General features: G+C 36.9%; 1 protein-coding gene across 1 annotated transcript; it reads right to left on the reverse strand.

The window, feature by feature from the left end:
• Window positions 1-811: 811 nt before the first annotated feature.
• Window positions 812-2780, reverse strand: LOC147282647 (uncharacterized). The gene has a single exon (XM_086247227.1). It carries the CDS (start codon window positions 2777-2779, stop codon window positions 962-964), a length of 1818 nt encoding a protein of 605 aa, XP_086103353.1. The 5' UTR covers window position 2780; the 3' UTR covers window positions 812-961.
• Between the last annotated feature and the right edge of the window lie 9508 nt (window positions 2781-12288).

Genomic DNA, 12288 nt, shown 5'->3' on the forward strand with positions numbered 1-12288 from the left:
TAGAAGACACAAGCTTCCAGGAAAAGACACAATCTGATTAATCAGTTTCTCATTAAATGATTTCAGAAGCGACTTTAAATACAATCTCACAGCTAACTATGTAACAAATTACAGTCAGTCAACAATTGTCAAAGTGTACAGCTGTAGAAGAGTGATGACAAGGCAGACCAGACTATGCATTACCCTTTGCTCATTTTCTTGATTGGAGCAAGTTCACAATTTAAATTTCACCAAAGAGAATACCGGAAATTAAGACAATATTGAAAATATTTGAGATGAGAAGGCATTTTGAACTGAAACGACCAAATGAGCCATTTGATGGATTTCATAGGGTACTCCACTCAATATGGCTAAGAAGCTTTTAAATAACATTTTAATCCTCATTTAAATATAAGCATGACATTTACTCCACTTGTACCTCATTTTGAAAATCTTCCATCCTTTTGATCTTTTTGGTCCCTACATCATTTTCTATGTAAAAGAAGTGACAGATTATCACAGAATTTTTTCATTTAAAACATAGAGTTTGAAGAAAATACAAGGTTTCACTCGAAAGTATCTATCAAGTGTAAATTAAACTGACATATTTCAGGGGTATCTTTGTTCCATTCGAAGGAAGAACCATACGAGGTCAAGCCTCATACCAGGTCCTCGCATACCCACAAGCGCTGTGAACCACTTTGACCATAAAATCTCTACCAAAACAACAAACTATCACTGCACCACCACCACCACCACAATCAACCAACCTGCAACAACTACCACACCAACAAACTTTCACACCCAGCTCTAAAGACCAGAAGAATCTACATGATAAAAGACATAAATTTCACATGATGGATATGTCATAGATAACATATAGACGACATCCATCATTGTCAAAAGTGCAGTAGTTTCAAAGTTCACTGTGATAATGAGGAGGATCTGAAAAAACTATGAATTTTCAAAGAGGCAAATCAACTCATGTTATCAATGCCAACAAAGCTGGATCTACTTTATCTTTAGACAATAGGTCAATTATCAATTCCAGCGTTGATGCATCTGCAGAGAAACCCCTCTCCACCATTTCTTCAATAAGTCCCGCCGCCCTTAATGTCTCATCATTGTTAAGAAACCCTCGAATAATTGTGTTATAGGTGCAATCATCTGGAGAACAGCCTTTCTCTTCCATTCCTCTAAGCAACTTTTCGGCTTCACCTATTAGGCCTCCAGTACAAAGTCCATTAATCATTATATTATATGTCCTCACATCAGGTTGAAGTCCCTTTGATGATAAACCACGAAAGAGATCCCATGCAGATTCAAGTTTTCCAGCTTTGCACAAACCTTGAATTAGAATATTGTAAATCACAATATCCATATCCAACTTCTTGCCTTCCATATCTCTAAACAATTCTATCGCCATAGAAAGTTGTTGGTTTTTACAAAGGCCATCCAGTAAAACAGCGTAAGTTCGAACATTTGGCAGTTGGCCACAAGCTTGCATCTTAGAGAGCAAGTTTTGAGCATCTTGTAATCTCCCCACTTTGCAAAAACCATCGATAAGTGTGTTATAAGTAATGGTATTTGGAACCAGTCCCTTACGAGACATTTCCTCATAAAGCATCATGGCGTCTCTGATCTTTTTATGCTTGCAATATCCGTTTATCAATATGTTATAACTATGAGCATCAAAAATGGCACCCTTGCTATGCATTAGATCAAAAACTCGTTTTGCTTCCTTCAATTCTCCTCGCAAGCAGTAACCATCCATAAACGAACAGTACGTAACTGTATTAGGTTCAATATCTCTTTGAATCATCATTTCAACCACGCTTTTTGCTTCCACAATTTTCCCTTCCTTACACAGTGTATCTACTAAGACACTGAAGGTGTGTACATCTGGAAAGATTTTTTTACTCACCATTTCCTTCAACAATCTCGTAGCTTCTTCCCACTTGCCTAATTTGCAAACTCCATCAATCAAAGAGGTATACGTAATGACGTTTGGAGGAATACCCCTACTAATCATTTCTGAGAAGAGATTCAATGCATCAGCAACTAGCGTGTCTTTACAAAGACTGTCAATGATCGTGCCATAGGAAACTACGTTAGATTTACAGCCTTCTTCTTCCATCTTCCTAAGCAATTGAATAGCTGCACCATTGTTACCCATTTTACAAAAAGCGTGTATTAATGTATTATATGTAACCACATCGGGCTTACAACCTCCCTCCACCATATTTCTGTACAGCCCTGCTGCTTCTGAAACTCTATCCTCAAGAAGAAAGCCGTTGATTAGAGTGTTGAAGGTCGTGACATCTGGTTCAAAACCAAATTTAAAGAATTTTCCCAACACCGATAAACTACAGCCCATTTGGTTCAGATGACTAAAACAATTAATGATAATGTTTAGAGTATAAACATCAGGTGCAATTCCCAACAGGCACATTTGGTTATTCAAAGATATGACCGCTGAATAATGTTTCAATTTTGCAACTTGACCCATAATTTGATTGAAACGGACAACCGAAGGCAGAGGACGCATTTGAAGCATGGTATTGAACAAATTGAAAGCATCGTGGAGATTAGTGGGTTTGGGTTGGGGGTTTGTAGATTTTGTTGGGATTGAGGATTGAGAATGAAACAAGGCAAAGTAATTGTTGAAGAAAAGAAGATGAGTAGAGTAGTGAAGACAAGGCAAAGGAATACCTCTGTGTCTGTTGCAAGAAGAAGAAGCACTTGTCGACATCGTCGTCTTCAGCTGGTGAAGAAAGCTCAAATGGTTTTTCTTCAGCATCGTCTTCAGCCTCTGATTTTATCGAGTGAGGGGTCAGAGAAGCCTCTGAATTTAGGGAGAGTTGGAGAGGTGTTCTACTCTACGCTAAGCCACATTTTAGTTTAGTTTTTTTTCTTTTAACTAATAGTCTAATGCTTACACTCAAGAGTGAAATTTTGAAAATTTCGCCAAAATTTTCGTTTTTTTGGGATCCCGAAATTTTATCTCATAACCATGAAATTTCGCCAAAATTTCGGACGAAATTTCGATCCCCCTTCCAGTGCATTTATGTGAAATTTCGACGAAATTTTAGCGAAATTTGACGAAATTTCGCTGTGAAATATTGAAATTTGGCTGTATAGGGCCAGGCCGTACCTCATCACTCGAATCTTTCTCTTTTTTTCATCCACACACTCAGATAGGCAGATCTCACTTTCTTCCCTGCGCAAAAAATTTCTCTCCCCTTGCCTCCTTCTCCAGCGTGCCTCTCTCTCTCTCTTCACTCTGCGATCTTGGCCTGCGACAGCAGCCTCTTGCCTCCTCCAACGTGACTCTCTCTCTCTCTCTTCACTCTGCGATCTCGGCCTGCGACAGCAGCCTCTTGCCTCCTCCGGCGTGACTCTCTCTCTCTCTTCACTCTGCGATCTCCGCCTGCGACAGCGCCCTCCTCCTTCTCCGCGCGTGACTCCCTGCCGGCGAGACCCCTGCAACGTTTGTAAGTTTTTATTTTCCAAAAAAAGAGATGGATAATGGATTTACTTTTATTTCAAAGTTCAAACATCATACATTCATACCGTAGGTCCGTAACCCAGCCACTATTTTTTTTTTCTACTTTACTGCCAGTCTGCCACAGAGTCATATATGATATATCTGTAAAAAAATGACAGTGAAAGCTGTGGGAAAAATGATAATGATAATCTTTTTAATGCTAATTAAGGCAAACATTTAGTTCAAGTCAAAGCTAGCTTGCTCCAGAACATCAAATCAAGCCTAAAAAATGCCACCAGAATAAGCACGAAACTGTTATCATGATATCACCACTGTAATCACCTTCACTAAGCAAACAGCCAAACACTAATTAATATCTCCATATTTGTTTTCTAGTACAATATTTTAGTATTTTATACATTTCATTTCAAAGAGTGTTTTCGTAGTAATAATAAATTAATAATATAGATAGATAAGAGATGGATTCCCAATTTTCTATATTTTCTGAGCAGCTATACTATGTAACATGCGACCTGGTACATTACACAATATTGTTGTCTTTCACAATGATGCCGCCGAACATGTTTAACTATTGCAAGCCTGCAACTCACATACTACTGTCTTTTGACATTGGTATGAAGGTAGAGAAGAAAAGCCTGATGTATATGCGTATGCAAATACACATAATAAATTCTAGCTGCACATATATTACTTCTGTAGTATACTTGTGCAAAGGTTGTGTATATATGCATGTATATTTGATTGTGATTTTTCATATTTGATTGTGATTGTGTATTTCTGTATATTTGATTGTGATTTTGCATTGTTATTTTGCATATTTGATTGTTATTATGATGATTGTGAATTTGTGATTGTGTATGTCTTTTGTTATTAGGTACTAATATGGATAGTGAAGGAAGAGCACGTGATTCAGCTTGGGAGCATGCACTTCCAAATCTGGCTAGTAAACAAGGTTCAATATGCAAATATTGTGGCCTTGTAATGAATGGTGGTGGAGTGACAAGACTGAAATACCACCTTGCAGGTATGGATCTTGGAAGCAATGTGAAACGTTTCACTAATGTCCCACCAGAGGTGAAAGAACACATTGCAAACATCTTGGGATATAAACAACAACAAAGGAACAAGAAAGCACAACAAATTGAAGAGATTCAAGCAGAACTTCGTGGAGAAAATCATATAAACTTGAGTGACAGTGATGACGACGATGATGATGATTATAATGATGATATGGGGCCTGAAGAGCGAAGAAATTTTCGAGCTGCAATTCGACAATCCAAAGCAGCACAATGGGATAAGGAACACCTACATAAAGTCCCAAATAGGGGACAAGGTTCTGGGTCTAGTAGTGGTTCACAGTTGATAAGAGGATCAAGCATGAGGGAATCACAACCAACACCCCCAGTAGCACCAAGCCTCTATAAGTCATCTAAAGCACACCAAAAGAGTGCTAAAAATCTCTTTTCTGGAGGGTCAATCAAAGAGAAGATGCAGGGCTGATAGCCAAGTTCTTCATCTACGAAAATGTTCCTCCTTCAAAAGCAGCATCTCATCATTTCAAAAACTTGGTGATAGGATGTCAGCAGGCAGGAGAAGGAGTGGAACCTCCATCACCCTATCAGATACAGAATGTATATTTGGAAAAGGAATTTAATGAAATGCAAGAGCATGTCAACAACTTGAAGAAGGATTGGGCAACTTATGGTTGCACAATCATGTCCGATGGTTGGACAGGTCCAACCAAGTTGTCTATTATAAACTTCATGGTATACTCAAGAGGTAAGACTATATTTCTTAAGTCCGTTGATTCTTCAAATTGCATAAAGGATGCAAGATATATATATGAGCTACTGAAGGATGTAATGGAGGAGGTTGGACCGGACAATGTTGTTCAAGTTGTCACTGACAATGGTTCCGCATATGTCGCCGCAGGGAAGAAGTTAATGAAAAAATATAATGTGTACTGGACGTCGTGTGCGGCACATTGCATTGATCTCATGTTCGAAGAGATTGGGAAGAACTAGTCGGTTGCTAAGGTGATAAAAAAGGCTCAAAAGATCACAAATTTTATTTACAACCATAATTGGTTGTTGGCAAAGATGCGTGAGATTTGTGGTGGAGATATTATTCGTCATGGTCCCACCCGATTTGCTACCCACTATCTTGCATTGGATAGTTTGTATCGAAAGATGATTGGGTTGAAGCAATTGTTCACTTGTACTGATTGGGGCAATAGCAACTTTCGGCGAGGAGAAGCAGGACAACAGGTGGAATCCATAGTACTTGATCACTCATTTTGGCAACAGGTGCTTAAGATTTGCGGTTTGTTAGAACCTCTATACCTAGTTTTACGTGTTGTCAATACAGAGGTGTATCCTACTATGGGATCCGTTTATAAGTTGATGCGTCGTGTAAAGGAAGAATTATTACTTAAACACGGTGCACGGTGGGTGGTAAAAATCATCGATGATCGATGGTTTAAAACATTACAACACGATTTGCATGCAGCAGGTAACCTAAATATGTTTAATTTAAATTTAGTTCCGCATGTTTTTTCATTGATCTAAGTTATCTAACTTTAAATTATTGTTACTAAATATGTATTTTAATATTTACTTGATGCAGCCCACTATTTAAATCCTCGTTACCAATATGAAGAAAGCGTGGCAAATGATGGCCGGTGAACTTATTCGGGCTGTGCACAATGTATATAAAACATTGGATCCTTATTCAACATAAGTTGCCCAATTTGAAAATGAGGTGAAAATAACTTGCCATAACACTTTAATTTACTTTGTGAAAATAACTTGCCATAATACTTTAAAAAATTTAAGTGTCTTAAGTTTTATATTTTGATGGATATTGTATGATTTGCATCTAGCTAACTTATTTCAAAGATGCGAAGAGAATGTTCGGAGAGCGAGCTGCAATTGCCGCTAGATAAAAAATGTCTCCTAGTGAGTATACACCGTACTTTTATTAGTTGGATCAATTGAATGGTTGAACTTACACTCATAATTTTGTACAATTCAGGTGAATGGTGGATCATGTATGTGACTGATGCGCCTACTATAAAAAAATTAGCCATCAAAGTTCTTTCACAAACGGCGTCATCATCCGCTTGTGAAAGAAACTGGAGCACTTTCGCTCTCATACACACCAAGCAAAGAAACAGGCTTTCATATAGTAGGTTAGAGAAGATGGTCTATTGCTACTATAATATGAAGCTTGCAATTCGAGACAAACAAGCTAAGGAAGATCGCGTCGACAACTATGATCCGCTGGATATGTTTGAAAATTGTATAGGGGATGATGATGCAGAGGAAAACCAGCTTTATCAGTGGATCAGGCCCATCCATCTAGATGATGACGCAGACAATCCAGATCCTGATGTTGCAGCCCAAGCACGCCAAAAAGGTATTAATGTGGAAAGAGTTCTTAATGAGGAGGTGGGCCCTACTGAAAGTTTTGAGGAACTTATGCGAGGTCCAATAAATCGCAACGAAAATGTTCCCACTAATCCTTCTCGATCAGGCAACTCTGACACAGGATCAGACACACCTACCAACAGTGGAAATAGAGATGGTGGTGAAGGTGGTGGTGGTGGTGGTGGTGGTAGAAATGAAGATAACACTGGAGATGATCAATACGATATCATTCGATTTACTGGCGAAGAAAACTACACTCATGCAACACAAGATGAGAATCATGGGAGTAGGCGTGCAGGACGGGGAATTGGTGCCATTGGAAAGGACTACAATCGCAGGAAAAGAGGTAATGTGGGTATGATATCAGAAGAAGAGGATTCGTTATCCACTACTTTTGGTTCTATGGGGGTAGCAGATGATAATTACAATTATGGGCAAAACCCTCCAATAGTCTACCCACCATATCCCTTTTACTCAGATGAGTCTAGCAGTAGCTCTTCAAATGAGTATGGCTATGGACAAATCCCACCACAAATACCACCTCCTGATCCATACGGTTGGCATGTTGGGAATTATATGCAAAGTTATGCTGGAGATGTATCTTGGGGTGATTATTCTTCGCAATTCACCTACTCTGGACAAGATGATACTGAAGACAGCGAAAATTTTGAACCTGCTAGAAACTCTATGTGGTATTGAATACTTATTTAATTCATGATTTAAAATTGTAATATAAATAAATTTGAGGTGTTATTTATATAATTATTAATTAGTGACCCATTTTTTTAACAGTATTTACCACCAGCGCGCATTATATTCATCTTATATTACATAAAACTTACTATATAATTTGGTTTCTTCAATATTTTTTATGGGATTAATGCCATTTTGCTCCCCAGACTATGACACTTGTATCAGTTTGCTCCCCAGACTATTAATTTAGAAAAATAAGGACCTTGACTTTGTCAATTTAGCCAATTGAGGTTTTTTGGTCACTTTATCAAGCAAAATTTAGCAAGAAATAAAAGAGGAAAAATTATGCATGAGAAAAAAATGATAAGATCTAATTGGAAGGGACCATTTTGCCCTCAAAGATTTGGATAAAAAATGTGTAAAGTGACAAAAAAACCTCAATTGGCTAAATTGACAAAGTCAAGGTCCTTATTTTTCTAAATTAATAGTCTGGGGAGCAAACTGATACAAGTGTCATAGTCGGGGGAGCAAAATGGCATTAAACCCTATTTTTTATTAATATAGTAGATAATATGTTAAATAAGCATATGGTCAAGTTTCATTCAAAATTTTCGTATTTTGATAGCAATTTCCGTCGTTTTTATCTAATTTTGTCGAAATCGAAATTTCCACGAAAATTTCCGTTGAAATTTCCATCGAAAATTTCTTCGAAACCGAAATTTCACTCCTTGCTTACACTACGCGAAGCCTCATTTTAGTTTTTTTTTCTTTTCGTTTTATAAATACTAGCTTTTTGGTGGCTCTAATTAATGACAATTAACAAGTGAGCTTATTTATCATTTAAAATTGTATAAAGGGCGTTTGGATTATTATGACAAAATGTTTTTATTTTTTCTAGTATGACAAAATGTTAATAAACAAGGTTTTATACTTTTTATATTCTACTGTTATTACATCCAATAAATATATGAATTTTATGTTAATCTCTTCTTTACTGATCACATATTAATCAAATACAAATTAGGTATGTAATTTTCCAACATACCTAGAAATCTAGAATCTTGGTATCGAATATAAGTGGCAATCAAAATGTTGTTGGATATTAACTCCTTTGTGATGTTTGGATGAATAATTGGAGTCTCTAAATATTTGCTCCAGTTTTAGTTACATTGTCACTATTTTTTGTTAAACAAATATAGCAATTCCAATTTCTAATAGCATATAAGACAATGACAAAAAAAAAAAAAGCATAGCAAATTTTTCGTCCAAAATTAATAGGATTTTTATCACAAATGGTTCATCAACTTTTACCAATATATAATTTGGTCCTTAAAGTTTATTTTTGCTCAATGTAGTCTTTACTCTTCCATGTTTATTACTGCACATCAATGTTGTCCTTCCATTATCTTCTGTTAGATTTTTCGTCAAAAATGATACAACATATGCCTTGATAGAAAAACCAACATTACCATGCTATATATGATAAGACGAATATATGCATGTAAACTAACAACTCATAAATATTTAAGAAATAACATGCCATAATAGAAAGAAAAAAAGCCATAGATACCATACTATATATAATATATTATTAATGCTAAATAAGATATATATGACAATATATATGCCATTGGGAAATAACTAAAATGGTAATACATTAATTAAAAGAGAATACTTGTCAACATAAGAGGTTATAGAAATTGACATTAAGTGTTTGATTCACCTTTTATATGTAATTTTTTACTATTCTTACCTAGAGTGACACTTGTTATAAGGAAATTGCACTCTTGTACACACTACAAGAATTATTATTTTTAATATCTAATCCATTCTGTCCCTTTTGTTTACAATAAGAGGGACTCTTGTTTGTAAGTTTGGGCTATAGTGACATAGGAGCCACACATATATGGCTTGCCCATCCCCTTAATCAGGGTCCCTAAAGCCCATTACATGCTGCTGGGTGCATGATTCTATTATGAAAATAATATATATCAAATCCTTGGATGGATGAAAGGTAATAATTGGGAACTGTTGAGCATGTAATTAGGAATTGTCTGCATGTTATGTATAGTTTAATTGACCATGTGAAAATTAATATTCTCTTGTTCAGTTTTCATATTACAGTAATGGAGTTGTATCTTACATGATAGGATGACCAAAAATATAAATGGAAAAAAAAAAAATCAGGAAGACAGTAGGTGGCAGTCAAAGTAAGTAGGAATGAACTAGGGGCTGATAATATGAAAGATAAAATACCACAAACTGCTGAATACATAGAATAAGGACAGACATAGTATGTACAAAAGTTAAGTAGGGGAATATGGTAGAGTCAGGGACAAATCCAGGATCCCAAAGTGGGATGGGCTAAGTTTAGCATATAAAAAATTGACGATATGTGTAAATTTTATTAATAAAAAAAAATACACCTAGTCAGGGAGGACATAAATACATAATGAGCTTACCCCACAAGTGAGGCACTTCACAAGATGACCAACAAAGCAAATCCTATACAATAATCAAAATAATCAAATCATAATTTACTAATACATTAATCAAAATCAAGTCCTAATTAAATCATCAAATCCCTAATTTAATCACATAAAATAATCAAATCCCTAATTTTAAAATTTGGGAATTAAAAAAAGAGAACAAAAAAGAGAGTGCCAAACACTACCTAGGAGCTTGAAGTTGATCGAGTTGTAGAGATATTTCAGGTTTCACAAAAAACTTGGAGAATTCATACTTGGATTGGAAGATGTACGTGGTACGTACTGGATAGTGGAGAGAAGACATGTTGAAGACTGAAGGAGAGAGAGAGAGAGAGAGAGAGAGAGAGAGACAGACAGAGAGAGAGAGAGAGACAGAGACAGAGAGACAGAGACAGAGAGAGAGAGAGAGAGAGTTGAAGAGTGAAGATGACTAATGTTTGTTTTGGATACTAGTGATTAGTGAAGAATTTGGGTACGTAATTGGGTATAAGTAGGCTGGGGTCAATATTTGGGGTAGGATTAAGTGTGAAAATAACCTAGAAAAAAAGAAAATTCCACATGGGTTAGAAAACAGGTAGCCCATAACGTGGACTCATCATTGGGTAAAGTGAGAAGGGTGAACTGAAATATAACATTACACATAGGGAAATTAGAGTGATAAACATTTAAATAGACTAAGTCACTAGCAAAAAGGGAGGGATAGCAAAAAATCCGGTTAGTTGGATTAAGTCCTCAAAATAGGAGCTGGAATGCAAAACCAAGTGATAGTAGGGGTGTACTTAGCATTTTGTCCCTTTTCCTTCCAATAGATAAGCAAAAAATGCACAATCCAGCTACACATGAAGCTAGTTACTGCATACAAAGCTAAGGACCTAGGTCAGTGGACCTAGTAGTGTCATAACTATCCTTTACAACATGGTGGCAAGCACAAGGTTGGGCAGAATTGTCCACAATCTTGTGGGAGGAGCAGTTTCATAAGAGTCTTACACAACTTGGTGAGAGAGATGAGACCCCAAATCATTGGGCTAAACATGAGTAGGAAGACCTACAGGTATGAGATTAGGATAAACAATATCCATAGGGCCATGTTTGTTGTTCCCATGAGTCAGAACAGTCCTCACCTCCAACATATTCACACATCCCACAATGAGTGCCACACTTGTACTTCCTAGTAAAATCAGCCTTCCTTGCGTCGCTCACATATGATTCTCCTATATCACAACCCACAACATTTGTATACTCTGAACGGAAATTTGAAATTACCTTTGGAGAGTGGGGGGTGGGCTGCAGGATACCAAAGCTGTTAGGTGTACTTTGTGGGAGGCCACTCTCGTTGGCCATAAATGGTTGAGGGGGTACACCAAACAGGTTATCCCATGGTTGAGGAATACCGCCAAAATCAGTTGTTTACATTGCTTGAGGCAGCATGACTGAGATAGGATCCAAAGGTGTTTGATGTCCCCAAAATATGTAGTATGCACAGGAAGATCTGATAGATCATGAAAAACAGCTACATCATCATACCATGGGTAGTAGATGTTCAGCAGAGGGTTAGGGGGAGTGAAAGGATAAGTAGGGAAATTTGAAGGTTGGAAAAATGTGGAATAAATAGGTGGAAACATGGGACAAATGAGAGTTGTAGGGTATAAGGGTGCATCAAGGGAGTCCAAAAGACAGTCATCAAGTGGTTTTAGTTTGCCAACCCAATGATCAGTGATATGATCAGCAATATGGGGAACTTGTTGCTTAACTGTAGGAGGACCAAAAGGTCCCCACAAAAATGGTGATGCCTTTGGTGGCTTTGAAGGACTGGTGAATCTCATAGGAGATTTACCTTTCTTGGTAGGTGACTTTGGAGGGAGTTTGGGGGTGGCAGTGGTTGAATTCCCATCTCCAAAGTGCAAAGTTTTATTATACTTCCATGGTGGATGATTCATAGGGAAGAAAATGTAGTAGGAGTAGAGTTAAAACCAGGGGCTAAAATATTTTGGAAATTACTCACAGAACTTAGTGTTAAAACTAAGAGGAGTAACCAAATGAAAACATGGGTGTTAAAACCATGGGGTGAAGTAAGATGTGTAAGAGGAGCTTTATATATATATAAGTGGTTACTTTCAGGTGGTTACATATATATTAGCTGTAAACATGAAATTAGATATTTTAACCAGTCAGTAATGAGAGGAAAATATAA

The sequence above is a fragment of the Dryas octopetala genome, chromosome 6, assembly GCF_963921425.1.
Source record: "Dryas octopetala chromosome 6, drDryOcto1.1, whole genome shotgun sequence".
In the NCBI taxonomy this organism is placed as follows: domain Eukaryota; kingdom Viridiplantae; phylum Streptophyta; class Magnoliopsida; order Rosales; family Rosaceae; genus Dryas; species Dryas octopetala.